The sequence below is a fragment of the Gossypium hirsutum genome, chromosome D05, assembly GCF_007990345.1.
Source record: "Gossypium hirsutum isolate 1008001.06 chromosome D05, Gossypium_hirsutum_v2.1, whole genome shotgun sequence".
NCBI classification, from domain to species: Eukaryota; Viridiplantae; Streptophyta; class Magnoliopsida; order Malvales; family Malvaceae; genus Gossypium; species Gossypium hirsutum.
Window position 1 is genome coordinate 236,202 of NC_053441.1, and position 27,018 is coordinate 263,219.

At 34.5% G+C, this 27,018-nt stretch overlaps 5 protein-coding genes across 20 annotated transcripts; 4 read left to right on the forward strand and 1 right to left on the reverse strand.

Moving 5' to 3' along the window:
- Nucleotides 1–2,951: 2,951 nt before the first annotated feature.
- Nucleotides 2,952–8,365, forward strand: LOC107907372 (pre-mRNA-processing factor 17). 9 transcript variants are annotated; one of them, XM_016834730.2, is made up of 5 exons: nt 2,976–3,146; nt 3,447–3,593; nt 3,686–3,737; nt 4,965–6,697; nt 7,937–8,365. In XM_016834730.2, the coding sequence occupies exons 4-5, from the start codon at nt 4,983–4,985 to the stop codon at nt 7,941–7,943; spliced, it is 1,722 nt and encodes a 573-aa protein (XP_016690219.1). In that variant the 5' UTR covers nt 2,976–3,146; nt 3,447–3,593; nt 3,686–3,737; nt 4,965–4,982; the 3' UTR covers nt 7,944–8,365. The 9 variants fall into 9 exon arrangements, with proteins under 9 accessions (XP_016690220.1, XP_016690218.1, XP_040948879.1 ...); XM_016834732.2 differs by having other exon boundaries at nt 2,989–3,146; nt 3,467–3,593; XM_016834733.2 differs by having other exon boundaries at nt 2,989–3,146; nt 3,476–3,593.
- A 601-nt stretch (nt 8,366–8,966) lies between these two features.
- LOC107907370 (transcription factor bHLH35) lies at nt 8,967–10,351 on the forward strand. 4 transcript variants are annotated; one of them, XM_016834723.2, is made up of 5 exons: nt 8,967–9,257; nt 9,347–9,518; nt 9,598–9,789; nt 9,872–10,042; nt 10,123–10,351. In XM_016834723.2, the coding sequence occupies exons 1-5, from the start codon at nt 9,166–9,168 to the stop codon at nt 10,213–10,215; spliced, it is 720 nt and encodes a 239-aa protein (XP_016690212.1). In that variant the 5' UTR covers nt 8,967–9,165; the 3' UTR covers nt 10,216–10,351. The 4 variants fall into 4 exon arrangements, with proteins under 4 accessions (XP_016690212.1, XP_016690214.1, XP_016690215.1 ...); XM_016834725.2 differs by having other exon boundaries at nt 8,970–9,261; XM_016834726.2 differs by having other exon boundaries at nt 8,970–9,261; nt 9,350–9,518.
- Nucleotides 10,352–10,673: 322 nt separating this feature from the next.
- On the forward strand, nt 10,674–15,742 carry LOC107907369 (RNA-binding KH domain-containing protein PEPPER). Of its 2 annotated transcripts, none has more exons than XM_016834721.2 (6): nt 10,674–11,252; nt 11,567–11,816; nt 13,782–13,933; nt 14,032–14,268; nt 14,884–15,078; nt 15,236–15,742. In XM_016834721.2, exons 1-6 carry the CDS (start codon nt 10,983–10,985, stop codon nt 15,404–15,406), a joined length of 1,275 nt encoding a protein of 424 aa, XP_016690210.2. In that variant the 5' UTR covers nt 10,674–10,982; the 3' UTR covers nt 15,407–15,742. The 2 variants fall into 2 exon arrangements, with proteins under 2 accessions (XP_016690210.2, XP_016690211.2); XM_016834722.2 differs by having other exon boundaries at nt 10,679–11,252; nt 13,785–13,933.
- Nucleotides 15,743–17,736: 1,994 nt separating this feature from the next.
- LOC107907368 (protein CHLOROPLAST IMPORT APPARATUS 2) lies at nt 17,737–20,520 on the forward strand. Of its 3 annotated transcripts, none has more exons than XM_016834719.2 (4): nt 17,737–17,860; nt 18,550–19,570; nt 19,890–20,072; nt 20,154–20,520. In XM_016834719.2, exons 2-4 carry the CDS (start codon nt 18,593–18,595, stop codon nt 20,202–20,204), a joined length of 1,212 nt encoding a protein of 403 aa, XP_016690208.2. In that variant the 5' UTR covers nt 17,737–17,860; nt 18,550–18,592; the 3' UTR covers nt 20,205–20,520. The 3 variants fall into 3 exon arrangements, with proteins under 3 accessions (XP_016690208.2, XP_040948880.1, XP_016690206.2); XM_041092946.1 differs by having other exon boundaries at nt 17,774–17,820; XM_016834717.2 differs by lacking the exon at nt 17,737–17,860 and adding an exon at nt 18,179–18,485.
- Nucleotides 20,521–20,869: 349 nt separating this feature from the next.
- LOC107907366 (pathogenesis-related homeodomain protein) lies at nt 20,870–26,406 on the reverse strand. 2 transcript variants are annotated; one of them, XM_041092947.1, is made up of 11 exons: nt 26,036–26,406; nt 25,141–25,688; nt 24,686–24,851; nt 24,475–24,598; nt 24,283–24,395; nt 23,829–24,170; nt 23,153–23,386; nt 22,921–23,010; nt 22,423–22,473; nt 21,889–22,137; nt 20,870–21,604 (listed from the first exon to the last, which is right to left on the reverse strand). In XM_041092947.1, exons 2-11 carry the CDS (start codon nt 25,680–25,682, stop codon nt 21,314–21,316), a joined length of 2,202 nt encoding a protein of 733 aa, XP_040948881.1. In that variant the 5' UTR covers nt 25,683–25,688; nt 26,036–26,406; the 3' UTR covers nt 20,870–21,313. The 2 variants fall into 2 exon arrangements, with proteins under 2 accessions (XP_040948881.1, XP_016690205.1); XM_016834716.2 differs by having other exon boundaries at nt 25,141–25,704; nt 26,036–26,312.
- Nucleotides 26,407–27,018: the final 612 nt, after the last annotated feature.

A 27,018-nucleotide genomic window follows, 5' to 3' on the forward strand; every position in this document is an offset into this window, starting at 1 on the left:
CTAATTAACTACACAACTAACTTCTTAAATATTTATAATAAATATTTACAAGTCTAATTTATCAGAACGGAGTCCCAGAAATCTATTTTTTAATTAGATCATTTCTAATCAATTAACCATCGAAACATTAAAATTTCTTAACGAAACTTTAATACTACCCTAATAACACTCCGTAAATATTTATAAAAATATTTACGACTTAGTTTATAATATCAAGGTCTCGATACCTCATTTTTTACCCAATTTACCTAATAATTTATTTTAAATCACAAAATTCACTCATTTTAGAAATATTTCTAAAATCACGCTTAACTTATAATTATTAATTAATAAATTTTCTAACTTTTTCATCGGATTTAATGATCTCAAATCACTGTTCTGACACTACTGAAAATTGGGCTATTACAGCGGAGATGAAACCCAAATAAAAATGATTTTTAACTCCGATTCCCAAAATTAAAATTTTATTTTTTCGATGTCTCAAATGAAAATTTATGAAAGTTGGGTCACCAATTATGTAGTTTACCCTAATTAATTTAATATATAATAATCAAATATCATTGTCTAAAAAAAAAAATATAAATATAAAAACTATATATTAATACTGTAAATTTTCAGTATTAGTTAAAAAATTAGGATTTGTTGTATAGTTTAAATATTTTAGTATTATTATTTTATTAATATAAGCTAGGGTAAATTATACGATTTGTCATTCGGCTATTAGTGTGTTTTTGATTTGGTCACGGAACTAAAAAATTATCATTTTTGTCACCAATGTCATCATTTGTTTTTGTTTTGGTCATTATTCGTTAAATCATTAATGAAAAATATGACATTATTATTATTTAATTAGTATAACACATTTAGTCCTCTTCACCTACACATTTTATAAATTTAATCCTAATTCTAAATAACTGAACAAATTTAACTATCTACATTTACCGTTTCTATCAAATTGGTCCTATTCTCTCCATACCAATCGCTATTAGTTAATTTCGTTTATTCTCTCTATTTTTGTGGGTTGTGTAATTATTGGAGAGAAGATTGTGTGAATGATGATAAATCCAAAGGCTTGTTCACCTAACCTGTCAAAAGGGTGGAGATTATTTACCTGACATTTTGAATTTTATTTTTTAATAATCAAAATGATAAACAATTATTACAAAAATACAATAAATAATCAGATATTATTTCAAGATTTAAAAAAGATTTTAAATATTAATAAAAACTAAATATTTAACTTCTGTTATAATGGTATGATCTTATATCAATTCCTCGATTTATATTATGTTTAGTTTAATTGTAAAACATTAGTGAGTGATATTAAACTTGTTTTTTAAGAAAAAGCATGGAGTATGCCAAAATAACTGAGCGTTTTATTTGTGCTTTAATAATTTTCAACGCGTTATGCACTTTATTTTCTTTTCTAATTTGTAAGCAGGGTAATTGCTATTTTGAGTAGCTCCTACCAATATTATAATATTTGGGTGAAAGCTCTCAAGCGGCTATTACCAATGTTTTTTGAGATTATCATCCACATTATCCTAATCTAATTCCATAAATTAGACAGGTAATAAATCAAATTAAAAATTCTTATCAACCCAAAACCTATATATAATAAATAATAAAATGTATGGTTTGAAACCAATTATGAATATATACACAGCATTAAAATATAAAAAAATTAAATTTAAACATGCAAATACATATTTAAAATATTAAATGCACTACAAATTTTTTATCACGATGTTATAATCAATCTTGAGATATTGGTGAGTTAATTTGTGACTCCAACTCAGTTAATTACATTATCAATCTAATATATACAATTGATGAAAATAATAAATTATGCATAATATAATTAAAACATAAATATATATTAAAATAATGTTTTTGTTTAGTGATAAAGTTAATATTTTTAATGTAAAAATGTGGGTATTGGGCTTTTTAAAAAATAAAAACATTGAAATACTTTTTAATAATATAATCTATTTTAATCACGGAATAGTATTTCCGTAATTTCTCTAATCGAGTTTGTGCTCGATTAGCTCGTGACACCAAATCAATCAGGAGCTTAAATAATAGTATAAATTAACTAATAGTAGAAGGTACGGAAAGAATAAGATCAAAGATAGAAATTATAAATATAAAAATTAAATTTATTAAATTATTTAAAATCAAGACTAAATTAATAAAATGTATAAATTACACCCATTCAAAAGAATTTATAATCTATAACTATATTAAAAGTAGTGTACAAACTATGCCTCTTTTTTAAACAAACAAAGCTCTCCTTTTTTGCTATTTTAAAATAATGATATAATTTCAGTTTTAGTCTTTAAAATATGCTAAAAATTTAAATTTATTTATTTATAAACCTTATGCTGACATGTGGCACATCCATTATGCTTTTTTCTTTTTCATTTTGTAACATTATTTGGTCATTTTAACATACTTAAAATTGAGATTTAATCATTTTTCACTTTAAATTTTAATACAATTTGATTTTTATATTTTTATAATGTTATTGTTTAATTTAAATAGTTAACTTTTCAATTAAAATGATATGTGATTAAATATAATTTAAAAATAAATTTTTAAATCCAAAAAATAGAGAGATAAAATTTTTAAAAACAAAAGTAAGATGTTTAAATTTTAAATGTACAAAGTGTAGAGATTTAGAGCCATGAATGTTTCAACTGAACCAAATTGACCGGGATGTCAATTTAAAGAGGGGCATCGGATTAATTAAACTGTGAATTGGTACAAATCAATTCAACTAGGCTAAAAATATATTCAACTAAGTTTTTTTTTATAATTTATTTAATGAAATAATATAAACCAACGAGACAATCAATCAAAGAATATTTTTAATTTTTAAAATTTAACTTTATAATTAATAAAAAATAATTAATTAATTCAAAGCTAAATATCGGTCAATCATATTAGTTTGGTGATCAAAATAGAAGCAGGTTTAGTAATAGTATAGTTTACCCTAAACTAATTAATGCGTAGGACTTTGGGGGGAAGCCGTAGTATTACCTTGGCGGGCGGGTTCTCGATCCTCTTTCAATTTTCCAATCGATACCATTTGCATCCTCCTGCCTTTTTGCTTCTCAAAATTGAAGCTTTGGAAAACCACGCAGGTCAGCTTCTGGTGCTACCCTTCCTTTTCTTGGTTAATACCTTACTCATATTTATATAATAAAAGATATGGCGATTTTACGGTTTCCCTTTGCTTGTTTTCCTGCTTCTGTCGCCTGGCTTTTATGTTTCCAGTAAACCGGTTTCTTTTTCGATTTAGTTATGTTTATTGTAAATTGGGTTCTTTTGAATTTATGATAGTTTTTGGGTTGTTTCATTATTCAGAATCATGCCCTTCTTAAATTTGAATTCAAAATATGTTGGAACCTGCTGTTGCAGTTTAATTATTTGCGTTGTTTCAGAAATTTGGCTCTATGTTTAGTAATTTCAGAGCTTTAATTGGGATTAGAAAGCATCCAATCTCGAATGAGGGAGAAGAAACCCGGATTCGCGGTCCACACTAATAGAGCTCCCGACTTGAAATTTGATGGTTTTTTACTTGGTTTAAGGTAAGGTTTAGAGGGATTTGATTTAGGCTGAAATAGTGCTGGAAGTGAAGAATTGGAACAAAGAATTTGTTTTCACAGTTCAATTTCCTCAGGCTTCACTTCTGGGTTCCAATGTCATGAAGGATTCGCACCTGCTTTAACCTTGTATGGTTCATTCTACCGCTTCAAATAAACGATAATTTCTCATTAACTTGTTTAAAAAATTAAGTCCTAAATAAGACTGACTTCTATTCCAAATAAAATAGATCTTTTGTTTCCCAATGCTCCTGCCAGATCGTGCTCTTATTTTGAGAGTTATTTTTATGCATAGGTGTAATGTCATTGCATTGATGTAGTTTTATTCTTCACTTTTTTCCCCTCAAATTCGTTTTTTTTGGTAATTTGACATATCGTTTTTGTTTATTGATTTTCTTTCTTTAAAATCTGGTAATGGTAACTCTTGCAGTCTTAGTCATCTCTTATTTAAAAACTTTTTTTTCTTTACTTTTTTTTTTAATGACTAATCAATATTTTCTTTGTATATTCTTTGTCTTGGTTGCTTTCAGGAGTGACGATTTCTGTGTAATTGATATTTTATTCTATTTGTTGTCTATTTGTCAGTGTAGGTTAAAAGGAAAAAAAAAATCAAAACGTGTTATTGATTCTTTTTCATTTTATCATGACCGAAAAAGACCCAAGCCACTTCATGAGATTTTCTTCTATTCCTTAGTGTTAACCTATATTACTCGGTGTTGAGTGTGAGTATCAGATATAGGTTAGATTTTCTAAATTTTTTCCTGTATTTGGAGGATCTTTGGAGTCATAAACTCATATGTATGACAGTATGTGTGTGTCAAACAGGTGTGCGTCAAGAAAAATGTAGAGTCCGAGCAATATAGCTGTTAAGAACATCTTGCTTTCCTTGTCAGCAGTGATTTTTTTTTATTCCTGCTTTTCTTTTGAATTTTGTGTGTTAATCTCATTGATCTCATATCCAAGGAATGTCCAGTTTAATTTTGTTGTTCCCTTCTTTGGATGAACTTGTTCTTTTCCAATGATCTAGAATTATATTAAAACCCCCCCTCTAAACATCTCCATTTCTTTGAAAAAGCTTTGAAAAAAACAATCTTGAAATATGTAATGGTCAAGCTAGTCATATGATTCTTCCTTTCTTTTCTTGTATTACCCTTTGGTAACTAGTATCCCTACAGTTAATGTCAGTGGTAGTGTTATTTCTGCTTCCTTTTCCCATTAATTTTTGGTATTGATCCTATCTCCAGGTCACTTTTCAAATAAAAAATGGGATAATTTCCTAGTTTTGCTTTTCTGATAATCTAGAAATACATCTTAATGACAAATACCCTAACTAATATTTCTGTTTATATGTATCAGGCTTTCAAGAAGCCATCCATGGATAGTCTCCAAATATACGCAGATAATAGTGATGAGGAAGACCTAAGTCACCAGCCATCTACTCTGTCTGCAGACTCTTCACCTCCACGGCTCATCCCCTCCAAATCTGCAGCACCAAAGGTTGATGACACAATGCTTGCCCTAACTGCAGCAGAAGCACGCCAAGCCCAATCAAGGCCCATTGATCCAACCCAGCATGTTGTTGCCTTCAATCCAACCTATGACCAACTCTGGGCTCCTACCTATGGCCCAGCTCATCCATATGCTAAGGATGGCATTGCCCAGGGCATGCGCAACCACAAGCTGGGATTTGTTGAGGATGCCTCCATCGACTCTTTTGTTTTTGATGAGCAATACAACACCTTCCACAAATATGGTTATGCGGCCGACCCTTCAGGAAGCAACTATATTGGTGATTTGGATGCTTTACAGAAGAATGATGCCATTTCAGTCTATAACATCCCACAACATGAGCAAAAGAAGCGAAAAATTGAGAGGGAGAAGGATGAGGATGAGGTTGATCCAACGGAGATCGATAATCCAGCTACTGATGTTTGGTTGATGAAGAATAAAAGGAGTCCTTGGGCAGGTAAAAAAGAGGGGGTGCAAACAGAGTTGACAGAGGAGCAAAAGAAGTATGCAGAGGAGTATGCAAAGAAGAAAGAAGAGAAAGGCCATAAAGGTGAGAAAGGCGAGCACGTGGTGGATAAGACTACCTTTCATGGCAAAGAGGAGCGAGACTACCAAGGAAGGTCTTGGATTGCACCTCCTAAGGATGCAAAAGCAACGAATGATCATTGTTATATACCAAAGAGATTAGTACACACTTGGAGTGGGCACACAAAAGGTGTTTCAGCTATTCGGTTCTTCCCCAAATATGGGCACTTAATTCTCTCTGCAGGGATGGATACTAAAGTGAAGATATGGGATGTGTTTAATTCAGGAAAGTGTATGAGGACATACATGGGTCATTCTAAGGCAGTAAGAGATATTTCATTTTGTAATGATGGCACTAAATTTTTGACTGCTGGATATGACAAGAACATCAAGTACTGGGATACTGAAACCGGGCAGGTTATTTCTACTTTCTCAACTGGGAAGGTTCCGTATGTAGTTAAGCTTAACCCTGATGAAGATAAGCAGAATATTCTTTTAGCGGGTATGAGTGATAAGAAGATTGTTCAGTGGGATATTAATACCGGACAAATTACACAAGAGTATGATCAGCATTTGGGGGCAGTGAATACCATTACATTTGTGGATAACAACCGGAGATTCGTTACATCAAGTGATGACAAATCACTTCGAGTGTGGGAATTCGGAATTCCTGTTGTTATCAAGTATATAAGTGAGCCTCACATGCATTCTATGCCATCTATTTCGCTTCACCCCAACACAAATTGGCTTGCAGCTCAAAGTTTGGATAACCAAATTCTTATTTACAGTACCAGAGAAAGATTTCAGCTTAATAAGAAAAAAAGGTTTGCTGGGCACATTGTGGCCGGCTATGCTTGCCAAGTCAACTTTTCACCAGATGGACGCTTTGTTATGTCTGGAGATGGAGAGGGTAAGTGCTGGTTCTGGGACTGGAAGAGCTGCAAAGTTTTTAGGACTCTCAAGTGCCACGAGGGAGTTTGCATTGGGTGTGAGTGGCATCCTTTGGAGCAAAGTAAAGTTGCTACTTGTGGCTGGGATGGCTTGATTAAGTACTGGTGAGCAACCTTTTGTTTGATGGCTGTTTTAGTTGGATAGTTTTGTTGTTGTTCTATATATTTATGTTTGCGGCTGCCTCCTCTTTTTTCTTCTTTTTTTTTCCTTTCCTTTTTGGGAAATAGGATCATTCTTTAAAATATCATGAACCAGTTAGAAAATTTTCTACTGAAGAAACCCTTTATCAGGATTAGTCAATACAATCTAGACACATTATGAGGAGCATATCACCTCTAATTATTGTAGTTCAAATAATCAATTACAGTCCTGAACTGTGTAGAACCCATGAAGATATTATGTTGAACCTATTCTCTTAAGTGGTGCACCCCTACGTAATTCTGTCTTTAGATTAGATCATTGCAGGGGGGAATGCTTCCAACATTATGAGCCACATAGTTCTTAGTTCCACCAACATATTTACATGATAACTTTGTACGATATTGCATACTGCAAAGCAATTCCTCTTTGATAGGAAGAAGACACTAGTCTCTTGCTAATCTCTGCCCTTCCTAGACCAATAGCTTCTGCCAAGAGAGACTTGCTGCCATTATTTATACTAGTCATGCTTTAAGAAACAACACAGCATCTCCTGCATATCTATTCTACTACTCAAACAGCCCCATCAACCGTTATCCACCTAGAAAATTCCTTGGCTTGTTGGCAAAAGGGAGCTAAGGTCTCCCCTTCCTTATTTGCTAATTCCATCACAAATGATCTTATAATAAGTCCATGTGATGAATAGGACAAAGTGGTTCTAAATTTGGTTGATCATATAACCCATCTCTCTCTACATTTTTTTTAGCAAGAAGATCATTGATCACTAAGGGTCACACAAGCATTTCTAAATCCTTAGTATGAATGGTTAAAGTAGGGGCAGGGGGGACGGGGAAGAATTTTGAAGGCAGGACCTTCATTTCAGAGGAGATGTAGATACTAGATAACCATTAAGGCAATTCCTCAGAATGGAGGAAAGAAGCGATGTAGATTGGATAGAGTGAAGGCAATGCCTCAGCCACTTTGTAATTGCCAGAGTAGAGCAGATGGAAGCAGGAGAAGTGACATGGAAAGAGACTAGGGAATGTTATCCAAATCTTATTTGTTTGCATAGCTACCTATGTTATTGTAGTTGCATTTAATTGTTCACATGGGCGTTAGTTGCATTTAATTATAGTAGTTTATTCCATTTAGAACTCGATTAATGGCAGTAAGATGCAGCCTAACTTGTGCTACTTGTTTTGCAGGGACTAACTTTGTTTAGCAGACATTCATATGGTGGAGGCAGCCAAGTCATGAAGTTTAGAAGTGGGCATCTCAAGGGTTGAAGTTTGTTTGTAGAACATTATGTACACTTACTAGCCTGCCAACTTTTTTTTTTCCTATAAAAAAAACCCTTATATGTGCAACAGTAGGTGCATTAAGTCATAAAAAGTAATGAAACCATAATACTCTAATCACTATTTTGAATGTAGGGGGGAAGGTGCATATAAAAGATGTGTTGAAGTGATGGATGCATGCATTTTTCCCAAATATGGGAAATGCATGAGCCTTGGGATGGAAAGACCACCGACCAATGTCCATGTCCCAATATATATTTATATAATATTAGAATAGTCGTATGTCGTAATACATGTATTTTGGTCTAATTTAATTTATAGTCAAAAGTGGTGCTATTTGCATTCGTTCGTTCTTACCCCTAATCCCAATTCTTGTGTTTTTTGCTAAAGTAGTTCGCACTTTGAAAATTTTATCACGGCTAATTTTTATAGTTATAAATCTGTATTTTTAAATCAATTCAAACTAAATTAAAGAAAAATCGAGCATGAAATTAATATCCAGGACTAAACTTTAATGGTTTTTTTGGACATACTAGGACTGAACGTACGAATTCGCGTAATTAGGACGACCATTACCTTAAAAGTCAAAGCAATGATTCTATCCATTTATCTTTCATTTATATATATATCTAAATGAAATGAATTCATCAAAATAACCAATATAAAATTTCTTATATATAACTTCAAATTAATTCTTTTTCTTATATATAAAAGTTTTTTTTTATTATAATATTTTACCACAAATATAAAATAACTTTCAAAAGTGAAATTTTGGCAAATAAAAAAAAAGTATTTTAGGCAGAATGATTGAATGACTAAAAATAAAAAATAAAAAACTATTGTAAGAAGTTCTGGGAAACATCAAGGTCCCAATAGGAATAGGGATGTGAGACACGAGGGGAGCGCAGAGTGAGGTGAAGTTAAAACAAGGTAGGAAGGAGCAGTGGAAATGGAAATTATGGCTGATTCTTCTTCGTACGCGTCCGAAGCTTAATGGATTGGACCCACAAAAGAAACGTTAAACACGCCATCCCCCATTCATTCCTATAAATGTTTTAAGGTCGTTTCTTCTTCTTCTTCTTCTACTCTAAACTCTTCAACTCAAGCTAAACAAATCTCTTCTGTCAAGTATATACATGCTCTGGATGGAGAATATGGAGAATGTTAGTGAGGAGTACAACCAAAATATCTGGGAGCCAAACTATGTGTTTGAAAACGAAGAATATAGGTAGGTAGGTAATGTTGATGTTCAGTTGAATTTCGTTTTGGTTTATTAATCCTTACTTAGCAATTAGTATGTGTCGAATTGAAATGAAGCAGTTGGGCAATGGATGAATTGTATGATAATGATTGTTCAAGTTCTCCGGATGGAGCAACCGCTTCTGCCTCTCTCTCCAACTCTAACAACATCCTTTCCGAGCGAAACCGAAGAAAGAAGCTTAACCAACGCCTCTTTGCTCTCAGAGCTCTTGTTCCTAATATTACCAAGGTCATCCTCCTCCTCCTCTCTGCTCTTCCTTTTTCATCATTTTTTAATTACAAATATTGGGTTGATTGAAACTGGGCAGATGGACAAGGCTTCCATCATCAAAGATGCCATTGACTACATCCAGCAACTCCAAGAACAGGAGGCAACACTCCAGGCCGATATTATGGAGTTGGAGAATAACAACAATAATAATCCAAAGAACCACGACCTACCAATGCTTCTAACATCCAAGAACACCAGCGTTTTCGATTCCCCTATCCAACTTCTTCAAGTATACCTAACCCCTGTCTCTCACTTTCTTTCATAGATTGGATCTACTACTAGTATTCATTTCTTCTTCCAAAATGTTGCAGCTCAACGTGACGCCCATGGGAGACAACACACTACTGGTCAGCATTACATGCACGAAAAGGGCAGACACCGTGCTTAAACTCTGTCAACTTTTCGAATCATTGAACCTCAAGATTATTACAGCCAACCTCACTGTTGTCTCTGCCAATCTCTTTAACACGCTGTTTATTCGGGTATCATATATATCCTTCTCCTATAATATTCTTTGTTTTCACCTAGGTTAATTAATTTAGAAAATGATAAATGCATGCAGGCTGATGAAAAGGAGAAAGAAGAGTTAAAAATGCAGATCCAAACAGCCATTGCAGCTTTTAATGGTCCACAAACTCCTCCTATCACCATCTAATCAAAACAACATCTCCTCCCTCTTGGCTATCTGCTTTGATGTATTGTTTTCAGCTTCTGCTGGCACACGCCTTCACATCGATCCACTATGTTTGAGTTTTTAATTATTTAATTTTAAGAAACTTTATTTTCTGTTCTATCATTTTGGTTGGTTGACTTTGGAATGGTTTCAATATGACAAAGCCAAAAGAATTAAGAACAAATATAGACGCAACTTCTGATCTTTTAAGGTTATTGAAAAATAATTTATATTCGGTAAATAAATTTATTAATAATACCAACTCAATTAAAAAAAACATTTAAATTTTTTTTAAACAGTAATAAATATAAATACTATTTTATTTTTAATATAAAATGTTTAAATAACTAAAAATTATACCTTAAAATGAGTTGAGTAATTTCGAATTTGAAGAAAATAAATGTTTTGCCTAAAATAAATATATCAATTTTCTTTCCCTCGCAAATAGACAGCTTATTACACCGGTTGGAATCAAATTTTTAACCTTTTTAATGAAATGGGACGGAATCCGTTGGATTACTGGTCCGGTTAAAACAGCGAGTGAGGTAATCTAGTTTTTAATAGATGCTGTTAAGCTTAAATGGAAAAAAAATCATCACAAATTAGAAGTGGAGTAAAAGCAAATGATTTATTGGAAGTTTCCATGGGCAGAGGTAAGACGATATTTATGAGCGACATTTTTAGCTTTCTAGCGAACGATCGGAAAAAGTAATCTTTTAACGGAACACCTCTTGCCTGTAAATTTTCCCATGGAAATTGCAAACGCCACGGAGAACGGTTCGGCCAAGACTCAGCCTCCCACCACCACCGCCCAAAACCCTTCAGAAGCAGCTTCCCTTAATCCTGCAATAGAGAAGTGGCCCGGATGGCCAGGCCACTGCGTGTTTCGGCTGATTGTGCCAGTTTTGAAAGTGGGGAGCATAATTGGCCGCAAAGGGGAGCTCATTAAGAAGATGTGCGAGGAAACCCGCGCTCGCATCCGCGTCCTTGATGGTGCTCTTGGCACTGCTGATCGCATTGTAACGCTCTTCTTCCCTCCTTTTTTCTTTGGAATCAAATTTGCAAAAGATTTCACCACCGTCGATTTTTGGTTCTGAGCGAAGCAAAGTTAAAATTTTTTAGTTTTTAATGGTATCAAAGCAGTTACTTTTTCGTTTTGCCATTGAAGAAGCTAAAAGCAAGTAGTAATATGTAACAACTTTATAAAACCATAATGTCTTAGGCCAACTCTCTATACCTAAGGGTGTGTGGCAAAACAATTGGAGTCTTACCTAGGGAGTAATTTTGGATTTCACCTTGTGACACTTCTTTAAAGTATTGGCTTTCCTTGTAGGTGCTAGTATCAGGGAAGGAAGAACCAGAGGCACTTCTTTCCCCTGCGATGGATGCTGCTCTAAGAGTTTTCAAACGCATCTCTGGGTTACCTGATAACGAAAGGGATGCTAAAGCAGCTGGAGCTGCATTTTGTTCAATCCGTTTGCTGGTAGCATATACACAAGCAATTAATTTAATTGGAAAACAGGGCTCTGTAATTAAGTCATTACAAGAGAGCACAGGTGCATCTGTGAGGGTGTTGCCAGCAGGTTTGTTTTGGACGCTTGAAAACATCATTTTAATTCATAAGACTTCTTTGGGTTCGCTTTCTTGCTTGGTTAAGCTTTTAGGTGATAGGACTTTGAATAGATAGAATAAAATGGAATTGATCGGTGTAATTTGAATGCTCTCATCTTATTTTGTGCAACATTATTCATGTAGGTTTAGACATGAAATGTACCTCAAATTAATAAAGTCCTGGCTAAATTCTGCATGGTTTAGTGCATTACATGGTAAATGATTGAAATTCCAAGCTTCATTGTTTGCAATTTTATGTATGCATATATGAGCATGTATGTACATTCTTCATTTATCTATGTCTAGGGGAATTCATGTGCTTTGGTTGTGTATTTGTGTCGGGTAGAGGGCTTTGTTGGAAGGGGCTATTCTGTCCCTTGTGAATTTTAATAAAGATTTAGATAACTTAAGGGGGGCTCATTTTCTGATTGCATGTCTTCTTGTACCATCTTGCCTCGGCGGAGTTAGGGTTGTCCCTTTCAATTACAAAAGAAGGTTAAGTAATTATTAATTTTGAAGTCCATTTCCTTTCTTTCAAGTCATCTTCTAAGCTTGTGCCTTATTACTGAAAGGATTTCAGTTGCCTGGACAACTTCCACCATGTGAAGAATGTAAATGAACTTTTTGATTGGTGCTTCTTGAATCCTGTTAATTTGAGATTCTTACCTTGATGGTGCACATGGTTTTGTAGATATGCTTAGCTGAAAACCCATTTTTCCAGAACTTGGATAAGATATTGCTACCTTCCTGCATGATGTTAGTAATACTCTAAATGACTGGCTTATGCTAAACATTATCAGATTGAGGAATCAGCATGTCTCCATCTTAGGCTGCAAAGTCCAAAGTTCAGACTGTTGGTGCGGCTGTTTGCTTTACCTTTTTGATTCTTCGGTACCATTCATATTTGACTACTATTTAACTCAAATCAAAATGTGATGTCTGGTTCTGGAGGAGTCTACACTCCCCATCTATTAATAAAAAATGTTCAGCATGAACAGAAAGGGGATTTTGTCAGGGCTCACTTTATGAAGTTGTTTAAGATGTTGCAAACTGTTAAGAATGAATCCAAGGTTGCATAAGGTTTCCTATGAACTTATCACATACAATTATAGCGAACTGATGCAGGCGGAAGTGAGGAACATTTTCTAGTGCTTTGAAATTTAAAAGAGCTCTTCACCTAGGAGGAGCAAATAACATTGGTTCAAAATACAAATTATCATATTTTTGTGTCTACTTGGTTCTGTCGCGCTTGCATTTTGGGGGTATGTATTTAGCACATTGACAAACATGGTATCGTGCCCATATTGGCAACTAAGGGGGTTGGTGGTTAGACTGTGACTACCTACATTGTCGATATGTCTATTGTAGAGTCATGGTCATGTAAAAGTGGTCAGAAGAAGAGTAAAAAGAAAAGGATCAAAGTGAAAAGGAAAAATGGGTGATTTAATGCAGGCATGTGTTAGACATAATAGGTTGCCCTTTTGATCGGGTTATAAATTATTAATTGACTGAGATTGGTTTGGACCTTGGTTATTTTCTTTTATTAATAATGGGGATATGTTGGTAGCCCTTTGCCTTGGTCTAAGACATGAGCTTTAGAGTAGCAATTTGGGTTATTAACAAGAAATATTGTTTTTTGAGCTGCATGCAAGCAACTTGACCATGAGCCTGTTGTTGTATTCTATGTTGGAAAGCTAACCCTTAAATTTGAACTTTTGCTCTTCATCTCTTTGATGAATTTGTGATGCTTTTGAAGTAATATTATAAAAATAAGATAGATTTATATTTCGTCCTCCAATTATTTTAGACCACCTTAGTACTGTAAATTGTACAGTGAGTCCAAGCATTTGTATCTTAATTTTGGTTCAAGAAGTGTCCATAAATAATAGGCTTTCAGGTTGTGAAAAATTTACAATGACATGGTATTGTCATGATAGCAGATGAATTGCCATCTTATGCGGCAGCATATGAGAGGATTGTGGAGTTGCAGGGAGAAGCCCTGAAGGTTCTTAAAGCTCTTGAAGAAGTGGTGGGGCACCTGAGAAAATTTTTGGTTGATCACAGTGTTCTTCCTCTTTTTGAAAAAACGGTAAGTTTGATTTCTGTCAAACTGTTGTTATGTGCACTGCAATTGTTTCTTCTAAGTGGCATTGTCTTCCTTTGCGGAACAATGCAATCATCTCTCAGGATCTTCAAGCAGAGACTCGGGCTGAAAAGTTGTCTCTGCTTACGGCTTCTCAAAGTGGAATTGGTATCGATCTTCCTGTTACAGCAAGAGGGGATTCTTTGTTCCTTGAACATGAAACACAGTTGGAGTCACGAATTCCATCTTCTGGAATTTCTTTCTATACACAGGATCCCACGCTTTCGGCAATATATTCTTCTTCTGGACTTGTTCGATCTGTTGTTCCTATTGTCACACAGGTATGTTTTTGTGTGTATAATTCCTGTTTGCAAAGGGGCAAAGGTGAAATTAGAGATTTTGAGGTCAAACAAGGAAGAGAAAGAGAGTAAGTGGAGATCAGATGGAAAATTAGAGGCCAGATGAAATTGGACAGAACAGGAATAGGGTAATTAAGAGATAGAGAAACAGAGAGAACAAGGAGAGAGAACCAAGTTCAATACTCCAAACTCTCAGTAATTCTTAGCCTAAACCTGGTTGAAAGATAATCCATCAAAGTATCTATAGGCACAAGCCAGAAAATCTGAATAACATAAACTTAAATGTCAAATAAATCTATAAGCAGTAATAAATAACCCCAAGGTGATTCTCCATTATTTTAAATGTTATGTTAATAGAAAAAGATGAGAGCAATATTACTTTGAGCATCTTTTTGGTTTCATTCATGCCCTACTTGGTCTGAAGGCAATGTGATTTGAGTTGCAGGCTTGAATGTAGAAAATTTTCTCTGTTATGCATATTCATCATTATGTACTTTCAGGGTTATCTACACCTAGAGTTTAGTGTCTTCATTCGATCTATATGTACACATATTGCCTTATGTATTATCAGTTCGCTTGATGTATACTTGGTATCAGATTGCTCAAACAATGCAAATACCATTTTCTTATGCCGAGGACATCATTGGGATAGGAGGAGCTAATATTGCACATATTCGCCGCACTAGTGGAGCTGTCATAACTGTGCAAGAGAGTAGGGGCATGTCTGATGAAATAACTGTGGAAATTAAAGGTACCTCAACACAGGTTCAATTGGCTCAACAACTGATTCAGGTACGAGGCTTTTGAGATTGACTTATTAGTTTAGACCCAACAAAATTGAATTCTTTGGCCCGCTATGAGGGCTCTTTTCTTTTGGTAGTTCTCTTTAAAGGGTGTATGCATTAGAGAGGTACATATGAGGGGTGATTAAAGTTTTTGGTTCATGCAGGAATTTATGAGCAATCACAAAGATCCGGTAACAAGCGGCGACTATAGAGACTCAAGTTATAGGTCCTCGTACTCTCAGATGGGGAGCACATCTTCACTATCAACACAACCCTATGGCGGATATGGGGGATCTTCTTCAAATGTAGGTGGCTACCCTACTTTTAGGCTTTAAGGTCTTATTCTATCTGGGTGATTTCGGGATTGAGGTTGAGATAGAGAATGGTAGGCATAGGAGTGCAGGATCAGTCAGTTTGTGAGTGTTAGAATAGAATTTTTGTTGGGGGAGTATTATAAGTAAAATTACTAGAGTTATCACATATTCGTGCTTTCTTCTTCATTCGAAGTAACGGTGATACCATATGGGAGAAAGATTGAAGAAATAGAGTTTCAATTCAAGCAGTTTGAGGCTGCGTAGAAGATGATTGGTATAAACTAGTGGACACATGTTTCTTAGTATTAAGATTTTTAGCTGAAATTATTAAATACCACTCACTCAGTTAATCATTAATTAGTTTTTTCTTAACATATTTGACGAGTTACCATAAGCAACGCATGGATGGAATTTAATATAATATTATTTTTAGGGGAGAAATTTTATCCATTTTTGAAACAAACTAAGTGCATTCATCCAAAATTATTTTTGCATGGACCAGATTTCCTAGACACCTATCATGATATTTCCAGATGCGGTTCATTGGCATTTCAACAAGTTCAAATACCACCGCCTACAAAATCTATCATCAAACTTGTCTTCTCTGTCTGCAGCCCAATTCTCAAGTTTGCAACCTTTTTCTTCTTTACATAAATATAATATTTCAGAATTTTAACATGTCGTTTTAAAACCGACTTGATTTAAGAATTAAGATACTACAAAGAAATGGTTTTTTCTAAAAAAAATTATAAGGGAATTGCTAGAGTGCTATAAAATGAAAATTTTAATATTTTTTAACATGGAAAAGTAAAAAAATAAAAAAAACTTAAAACCGGACAGTGATTATCCAGAACTAAAGGCTATTCTTTGTACAGGATGACTATAATTCACCATGCCCTGCTTTCTACTTTGCCCATCCAATAAGACAAAACTTTCAAAAATAAGATATGAATCTATCTTTTTATGCAATATAAAATTAATAATTAATTCATTATACAAATAATGAGGTTCAAAAGCAAGCTCGCATTTTTGGAATTTAAATGGATAACACGAAGACACTTGTTGTTGAAGCAATAAAGAAAGAAGTAAAATTGATGTATGTAAAATATCTTGGAATGAAGGAAACGCCTCTGACCCTCATCAACTCAAAATATCCTATACCCATTTCTTTTAAGAAAAAAAGGATGACACTTTCTAGAGTCCCACCCATTCTTTTACTTTGGTAGGATAAAAAAAAAATTACTTTTCATCCCTCATGTACTCTTTCCTTTTTATGTTTTACTCTTCTATCCTACCTTTTTATTAAATTTTGTTATTTATATATAGTATTCTCTAAAGAAGTGTGCTTATCACCTCTTTCCATTAGGATCCAATACCATCTACACTTTGAAAAAGAGGAGTGGGTGGCAGATTAGGAAATTTGAAAAAGGGAATATCATAGAAAGAAAGAAAGAAAGGGGCAGAATTGCAAAGGTGTCAAAATTACATAATAGTTTGGTTGATATAAATAATCACAACGTTTGCTTAGCATCTGCCACACAAAAGACGGCAAAAGACACCAAAAAGCCTCTATCAATGATTGATTACTTCTTACATATACTATATCTGTACATGAAAGATGTCCAAAACCCTACCTCCTTACCTCGAGACACGTGAAAACGATTAAAGGGCATGCCACCTCAGCCCTAGAAAATCTAGAGTACCCAATCAGAGGATGCCAGTGCCATCTCAGCAGATAAGACCCTTTTCAAAGAATTTTGGACAACGTATGGGGTAGCATGCCACTTCCACCGTACCCTGCCCATCTTTACCATTACATTACTCAATTGCCCTTCATTTTCCCTTTTCAATTTCATTCTTCTTCTTTAAATCTATGCAACGCATCAACAAATCCAATCCAACCCAACCCTTATGTTTTCAAATTGATTAGTTGTCCAATAAATTTTTGTAGCAAGAGTTAGTTTATATTTTGTCTTATCTATTTAGAAAATAGATATATTGATTATTATATGTTAAATCATCAAATATTTTTATTTATTTATATCGTTAAAAATGGACATGATTGATTAATTTTTAAAAATAAAAAATAAAACTTTAGTAAATAAAATGTTTACTTTTTAATCTAATTAATTTACCCCTTGAGAAAATAAGGGTAATTTTATGGTTGAATAGATTTAAGAAGAAGAGGTCAGAATGGTAAAAGAGCAATATGAAATAATTGAACAGTGAAAGTAAAAGGAGAGAGAGAGAGGAAGAGAAGGGGGGAGTGGTCCAGCAAGTGGGAGTGTGTGTCTTTTCCGTTGTTCCGATGTGATGTCATGTGAGATAGGATGATTCTCATATCTCATAATCATCTAATCAATTTAATTAATTTGTGAATTTTGAAGGGGTAAACATAGAAGAGAAGAGTGGCCTGCCTGCCGCTGCCAGCCTGCGTATATCACTCACACCATTAAATTCAACTCCCCCCAAACGGTTCTTTCTCTCTCTTTTATCTCTTCCTTTTTTCCACCTCGTGACCTACTGACTCTACCCTGCACTCCCTTCTTGTGCTACCCAAAATCCCTTCTTCTTTTTATATATATATATTTAAATATCTCTTCTGTTCAGCTCAAATTTTAGTATTTTCGCAGGCATACCTTCCCTCTGTCTATTGACACTTTTCATTCCTTTTTTTCTCCATAAAGCTAGGGTGCCTCTGCATATCTGGGTTTTTGTGAATTTCATTTTGTTTGGTTGGTCAAAACCAATAGTATTTTTAAACTAGGTAAGCTACTATATAGCCTTGTTGCTAAAAGAATTCTTTTGTTTACTTTTAGGGTTGCCGTACCTGTTGGGTTCTTTTATATATATATATAATTCTTCTTTGTAATTGCAGTCTTTGTTATCAAATTTACAACAAAAAAGCCAAAGAATTGTTTTAATTAATTATGTATATATATATTGTTAGTAGGAGAGACTCTACCATTTTATTTCTTAAAATTGGTTTTGGCATTTTCCTGGGCTTCTATAATAATACTCCAACCAACCAGCAGGGTTTAGGGTTTTAATTTGCACTTGTTTTCCAAATGAGGAAACAGTTTGGGGGTCTGAAAGAAAGGTTATAGTTTGGGCTACTTTTTCTTTTCTTTATCTGATTTGCTAATACTAGAATTATGTTGCAGGTATGAAAGTAGAGTGAAAGTTGAGAAATCTCACTGGCGAGAGATGAGTTCGTCGTGTTTAGGCAGGACGTATGCTTTAGACCTTGAAATAATAAAATCACCACCCACATCAACCTCCTCCTCTTCTTCAACTCTCTCCGATGCCATCAATTCCCCACTCGCCATCTCCACCCGCAAACCCCGTTCCCCTCGTAAACGCCCCAACCAAACCTACTCTGAAGCTGCCGCCCTCCTTTCCACTGCCTATCCTTATATCTTCCCCGCCAAAACCTTCGCTAAACCCCCAAAATTCACCCTCCCTCCTCCTCCTTCCTCTTTATTCCCTGATTCTTCTTCTCAATTATTATTGTTCCCTTTCCGCCATCTCCACCATTCTGGTTTCTTGCTCCACCATCAATCACCCATTCGGGAAAAGCCCAGTTCCCTCATTGACTCCAAAGCCGACACCACCTCCTGGGCCTCCCAAACTAGTAGTGGAGAAGTCAATTCCCATGGAGGAGGAGATTCCATGGAAACTGACTACTTTAACACTGAATTCCAAGATGATTTCGATGCGGAATCCATTATTCTGGATGAAGAAACTGAGCAAGGTATCGATAGCATTATGGGGAACCTGAGTGTCAACCAGGACACATGGGATGATGAATCAAACGGCAGATGTCGGTTTACCCATTTAGGTTCAAGGTATACCAATCCCATCCCCATGGCCATGGGATTAAGGAAAGGAATAGGAGCATTGAGACATGTTGACCAAGGGAATTGCTGGAATTTCTCAACCGTAGATGTGCTTCAAATCTCACCCAAAACCAACCCCACAATAACCACCACCAGTAGAGCCGACAAAAAGAAAAGGAAAAACAAGGCGGAAAAACCAATTGCGGCGGCGGAAACTCCAAATCCGAAGCCTAACAACACTGGGTTGAAACTGAAATTAAAATTGAATTACGAGAACGTGGTGAATGCCTGGTCTGACGGTGCCTCTCCTTTCTCTGAGAAACCTCCTGCAGATGATGATGTCTATGTATGTTCTCTTCTCTTCTCTTCTCTTCTCCCTACAGGAATCACTGAAATTTTAATCAACTAAAATGTAAATTAATTATAATTAATTAAAAATAAATAAAATTTCTATTATGATTTAAAATTTTGAATTTAATTTAAAAGTAATAATAAAAAAGAAGCCCCCACTTTTTTCAGCCTCCGCCACAGCTTTATTGTTTAAAAAGGTTTTGGATTTTAGGTTATTTTAAAAATATAAAAATACCTTCCCATCCTTGCTTTATTATTATAATGATAATGGAATGATAGGTTTGAGATTATTATATTATATATGAATGGGGCAGGCCAGGCTAGCGCAGGTGGAATTATTGAGTGAGGGGGAGGCGGAGGCGGAGGCGGAGGCGGAAGGCGGAGGGAGGAAAGCAAGCGTGCTTCGCTACAAACAGAAGCGGCATACGCGCCTCCTCTCTACCAAAATCAGGTATCAAGTCCGAAAAGTCAACGCTGATCGACGCCCCAGAATCAAGGTTCCTTTCTCACTTCCCTTTCTTATATATAAATTGGATGGAATTGATGGTTTGTTGATGATAATAGTAATAATGTTGCAGGGACGATTTGTAAGAAGACCAAGTTCTTCTACCGCGAGTGAAGAAAGGTGAGAACATTGGACAGCCAAGCAAAATAAAGAGAGAGAAAAAAAGATTACACACATTCAAAGTCGAAAGAAGAGGAATATAAAGCCAACGAGGTTTTTTTTTTTTTTTTGTTCTTTGAAATGGTTACTATTATTACCATTTTGTGTTTCTCTTCGTTTTTTAGTATTTCTATCACCTTTTTTTCATCATATTATTGTTATTTTGTTCCAACGGAAAAAAGCAAGGTTTTGTTTCAATTCAATTGTAGCAAATAAAAAATGATAACCCTCAATTTTGATTGTTAGTTTCGGAGGTGTGCAATTAAAGATAATTAATTAAATGTTAATATTTTTTATTAATTGTACTTATTTTTAATTAAATAATAATAAATTTATTTCTTAAGGTTTATATATTTTTGTCAATTTACTGTTTCATATTAAAACTCTAATACTTATATCATTGATTGTAAAAGCAGTTGATTCATCTAAATCCAAATTTATTTATCTCCACATTTTCTAAACTCCTATGGTAGCTTTAATTTGATAATTTTTTTTGAATCAATACAAATTGATAAAATGCATAAAGATTGAGATTAAATTTATTGAATTTTCTAAAATCAAAATCTTTAAGAGTTAAATATATTAATATATCAATCAAATTGATATAGAACATTAATGCGATGACGAACATAGATTGAAATCTCTATAAATGATTGAAACACCCTAAATATGAATTTTTGTACAGAAGCATCAATGATGATCACTTAATTGTGCTGATAATATGAGAGCAAATTGAACAGATTTTTTTTTCATAATTGTTTGTTTGCCCTAATTAGTTGAATTACCGCATACATCAAAGCAACATATGTGATATTGGAGGGGTTCTTTGAATGCCGTCAAACAAACTCAACAACGAAGACTAACATCATTCATCAACTGTCATTACTTTTTTCTTTCTTGTGGTCAGCAACAACTATTCATGAGCTTTAAGTAATAATACAAGGGTAATTCACTCAATCACCCACTACCGAGCTATTTGGCAAATAACAACTATATTATATCATATACCAATTGTCATTGCATCTTTAGGAAACAAAATCCTGCACCGGTACTGGAGTTAATTTTTGCATACACTCAAACCACCTTCTCCTTTAGCTCGGCAATCGGAATATAAATAACCGATTCTTCATGTACCCGCTGCCACCTTTTATTCAACTTCCTCGCTTTCCTACTTTCTAGTCCTAATAATGTTTGCTTCATGTTCTCAAGCCTAACCTTAGCCCTACAAAGTCTTTCCATCTCCAACTCAAATGCTTCTAACCCACCACCCCCTCCAATAATCTTCACCCTCTTCTCCTTCCCCCACTTCTTTTTCACATTTAAAAGCTTCTTTAATATCACATCGTCACTCAACTCCTTACTCACCTGAATGCAAAAATGTTTAAAAAATGTCAGAATGGAACATGCAACTTCAAGTACGCATGAATATGCCTATTTAGCATTTTCCATGCCTAACACTCCATTAAGCCATTACATGCTTATAATTCAAACGCACTCGAATAAGAATTCTTATTCTAATGGCCATTAAAATTATTTTTTTCTTCTTCAGCTTGCTTCTAATTCTTTAATCACCACGATAAAACATGTGAAGAGAACAAAAGAGAAGGGGAAAGGGAGTCTAGGTTACAACCAAATCTTAGCCAAATTACCTTGTCGCTGTTTGTATGTGAAACAATTGAGAGTCCATTATGCGGACTTCTATCTACAGAGGTGCATACTGACTTTGAGTTTGGACTCTTTCTCAATTTTGTTTTCAATCTCTTTGGTGTCCGTACCAAAGCTGCTTCTGACATATCTTCCAATGCCATGATTTCAGTATCCTTCCTCTTTGGAGCTTCCACTTCAGGCTCCTTGGGGACTCTAGGAGAAGAGCTCTGAAGGTGATCTGATCTCTCTACCTGATCCACACAAAAAAAGTGAGAAAAGCCTTGACCTGCAAGAAAAAAAAAACTTGGCCAAAAATTACCAACTAAAATTCTTCTAGCTTTCACCAGTTCCAAAATAAATGCTATTGCATGGTAAAGGTGGGTAACTAATACCTTCTAAGAGAAAGCAAATTATATCATCTAAGAAACCAGCCAAAGTTTGAGCGGAACCAAAGACTTGTGAATGTATTTTTCTTTTGAGAAATCTAAAGGTTTACCATAAATCAAAAACTTGCTACATTTGAAAGAACAACATACCTTTCTGCTTTTTAGTGCCAAGTAGCGGGCATTCTTGAACCATTTATTTACCTGGACCATGAAACTCATCAATAAGAACTGGAAGGTGTGAGGATCAAACACTTAACAACTTATAAAATGCAACGTCTGGGAAGGATAGAACATTATTCCTCTAATTCTCTATTGCTATTTTGAACCACTATCAAATCCACGTGCCATAATGACCATTGCTTTATCTTGGTGACAACAGTGATACTAGCTCACATAGGTTAAATGCTAGTAGATATCATAGATATAGAATATTACCCTCTATTATACTGACATCAAGGTACACTCCAGTCAGTATCTCAGAAAGAATGCTCTCAGTAGGATGAATTAAGAATCATCGTGAAGCAATTGAAATGGTTAGTCACTCTGGTTTCCCAAGAAATATTTGTAAATATGGGCACCAAAATGCATTATCAATTTGTAGCCATCTGTCTTTGAAATTTCAATATTTTTGCAAAACTCAGTTGCTACCTTTTCAGGCTCAAGGCCTAATTCCTTTGAAAGGTTCTCCCTGACGACTCTAGATGGAAGTTCATTCTCAGCAAACACCTCTCGGAGTTTCTGTAAGGACATAGAAAATAAGGAGAGCAGCAAATAAGCATGATAAAAATTTTATTTACAGAGAGTTCAGAAGACAGCTTGGTGAATGAGACAAGTAGTCTCCAATGATATACTTCTATTGGAGAATTCAAGCGATTCCAACCTCTACTGCAGTGGGAGGAATTCTGAAAAATGGTCGCCTGCTCTTCAGGTCTGAAGGTAGCTGTCTTTTCATTTCTGTGGTTTCAATGTTAAGAAATTTTGTCTCACTTTCATACAGAGTCATAAGTGTGCTGGCAGCATCCGACTCTTTTTCTCTATGCTTTCTTTTACCAGGACCCCAATCTTCATCTTCACTGACTTGCTCATATGGAGGGGCATCCTTTCCAAACATTTCCTGCCCAGAAAGGAGAAACACACATTATGGAAAAACGGTCAAGCACTCTGCAAAAACATGCAAACCTCTGCGTTATTGCTTACCCTTATAAAAATCTTAGGAGTTAAAAGTGTTGTTTCTTAAGCAATACTATGATGGCAAACCATGAGCAAGTGTTCAGCAATTGTCTAACATTTGCTGATGTAACATACAGCCATACATGGTAAATTCTAGGTACAAAGCAATGACATATCACAAAAGCTTTCTTCTCTCAAACATTAGTACCAAGTTCAACTCCTATCCTTCACCCTAACCAATTCTAGAACTCCAAAAAGTGTCTTCCTTTTTCTTCTATTTCACTGTTACTAGCCCCTACCCATTTCTTTCCTTATCACTTAAAGATCAACTTGTTTTCCTTACTTCAAAGTTAAGAATAAGCAACAAAAATTCTTCAAATACTCACATCATATAGCTTCCTGTAATCAACTGCTCTTCGCCTCCTACGGCCACTAAGAATTTCCCCATCACTGGTTTCATAAGAATCTCCGCCACTGTCAAATTGATGGTTTTCATGCCTTCCGAATCCAGAAAGATCTTCACTATCCACAGACCAACTTAAACTGGTTGAATTGTCTGTTTCATCCGATTCATCACCATCAGTGGCTGTTCCACTGATCCTGCAGCTGTTCTCCCTCCTCTCTGGATCATAATCATCATCTTCAGAATCATCTGAAGGCCATTCATCCCCTGGATTTAGTGATGCATTCGCATCATCAGGGAAAGCAGCTTCATCTTTGAAAATATCCTAATCCATGAAGAACAGATTGTTGTTAATTTGATTGATAGAGCAATTAAATCCAATTCAAGTATAAAGGGCATCGGAAGGGATGAACACTTGATAAGATTGTGCTAATAACCTGCCAATGGCTGTCAACAGAGAAATGGGTGCCGATATGTGCATTCATTGCTTCTATAATTTCCATCTTACATTCACAAAATTTGCAAAACCAGCCCTGATCTCCCGGAGGTACTGTCCATTGATAATTGAACCCATCTTAATGTGAAGCTATCTAATTCAGAACAACTTTATTTACACAACTGGAACTTACTATGTTCAGTGTCCAGTGGAGGATCCAGGCACTTTTGGTGGAAGGCCCGGTTGCATGTTCCATCACAAAGTACTATATCATTATCTGGAAAAGCCTCACGTAACTCGCACTTTGCACAAAATATCTAAAGGAAATGATAACAGAAGATAAGAAAAATTATATATAAATCATGCAAATCATGACTTAGATATAAACAACAATGGAAATTTACATGTTCATGGTAAACAGAGCCATCTGGAGCAATAACAGAGCCTTCAATGCTCCCTACTGAACTAAGTGAATCCAACTGGCGAATTGCCTCGCGTATCCCAAGTTTGCACTTCAAGATTTGTTTCTTGGCTCTTTGCAGTTCCTTTTCTGGCTTAATCTTTTCTCGACTGTGATAAAACAAAATACTAGAAGTAAATGGATAATAGACAAAAAGAAAAAAAGAGCCACATCCAACAATAAGTAAATGAATATTTGTATAACTAGTAGTACTCTAATAATTAATTTCTGTTGAATGTTTGAACATGGTTAAGCTCAACTGATAGCCTGTCTTCCCCTAATTGCTATATAGGATTACTATGAGGGAAGTGTTAAGTTATGTTTTATCTTACAGTAGTTTGATTAGGCATTTGTTGTTTAGTTAAAAGATTGAGCCTGCAAGAAAGAAAAGCTCCATACCTTTGACCCTTCCAGCCTTCCCCAGAATAAGCATCAATAAGATTCTGTTCCAGCTTCATCTTAATCAGAAGGTACCTAGTTCTCCTCTGCAAGCGAGATGCTTCATCTAGCTCCACCTTATCCTTTTGCCCCTTCTTAGTCTTCCTGGTTAGTTTTTTAATTCTAACATCTGCATTATCCTTTTTACCATTCTCCTCCAAACTAGCACATATAGCATTTTTACCTTGAAGCTTCGACAAACCCAGCTTCTTAGATGACCCTTTCTTGTTTGCTTTGTGCAGGTTTGTCTTACAACCGACTTTTCTGGCGGAAGAGACATCATTTCCCGTCCCTTCGGTAACAGAAGCAGTAACTTTCCTCTTCAACAAGGTCGAACTAACTTTCTTAACATGATGTTTGGGCTTACGCACTCTGCCATGGGAAATTTTGCATCGGTTTTTAAATTTTTTTAGCGTTGCAATTAGCTTAGACCCAGCTTCTCTCTTAGAAGAAGAGGATTTGGCAGATCCGTGATCCGTTAATTTCTTTCCAGTACCACGCATACCGATCTATACAGTACAAAAACTGAAAACATTTAGGGTAATGCTAATAAGTAAGGGTTTCCCTATATAAACACCTAGAAATTTAGAATTGGATACAATAAGCATCCCCAAGATTTGTTAACTAAAGGAAGCAACCCAAAAGTAGTCAAGATCATATCACCTTTGTACTCGAGATTTGTTTAACTAACTATCAAAGAGACCTAATCGATCTACTCCAATAAATTGTTCCATCTCATAATTAATATTTCTTATTTACGAATGACAAGAAGAAAAAGAGGAAAGGAAACTGGCGATGGGAAACAAATTAAGAAAAAGCAAGCATGATCATAAAAAACAACCCATTGACAACTGACCTGCTCAAAGATGCTGAAACTGTTTCTTGGTCGGCATATAAAAGCAAACAAAGGGCTTAAAATGGAATTGGTTGATTTGGATACCAATAAAAGGAAATAACAGAGTTTGGCATCCGGTACTAACGATGACAAGGAATTGAAGAAATTGGATTCTTCCCCAAACCGCCGCCTCTCTCTTTATAGATATGTTGGAGGAAGAGTACTCTACTCTTCTTTTCTCCTTTTTCCCAGGTTTTCTAACTTCTGATCTCTACATTCACTCGCATCTTTCTTCCCTTTTATATATAGTCTCTGTCTGTTAAGTGTTAATACTCACGTCTATTAATTCCACTCATCAACTTTTCCTTTTTAATATATACACTTGAAATCCTACTCCAAACCATAAATTTAAAACATAAATATCCAATTAAAAATCACATTCAATAAATAATAAAAAACTTAACTTATGATTATTTATTCATTTTTATTAAAATTTTTATTTTAAATGGATTTTTATTTTTTAAAGAAATCTCATTTATATAATTTTAATTACTGTAAAATTTTTAAATTATAAATATGAACTTTAAAGTAAAGAAAAAAATTCATTAGATATATAATATAAATATATATCATAATTTTCTACACTTTGTATATTTTTACAACACATAGAAAAAATTGTTCTATGATATATAATTTCATTATTTTATTTTATTTTTCTTTTAACTTTAAATTGTTTTGATAATTAAGATAAAATGAAAGTTAATAAATTAATATAATTTTAAAACTTTAAATAAATAAAATATTAAATGTTTTAAATTTATTTAAAATTATTTCAAAATCATACAGGTTTCTTACATTTTGATTAAATAATAATTTATTATTTATTTCTATTTTCTTTTCCTTTTTATTATTAAGTTATATTTTAAATATTTTGTTAGACTTAAATTAGTATTTAATAATATTCATAATATCTTTTTATTATATTAAAAAAAGATAATGTTTCA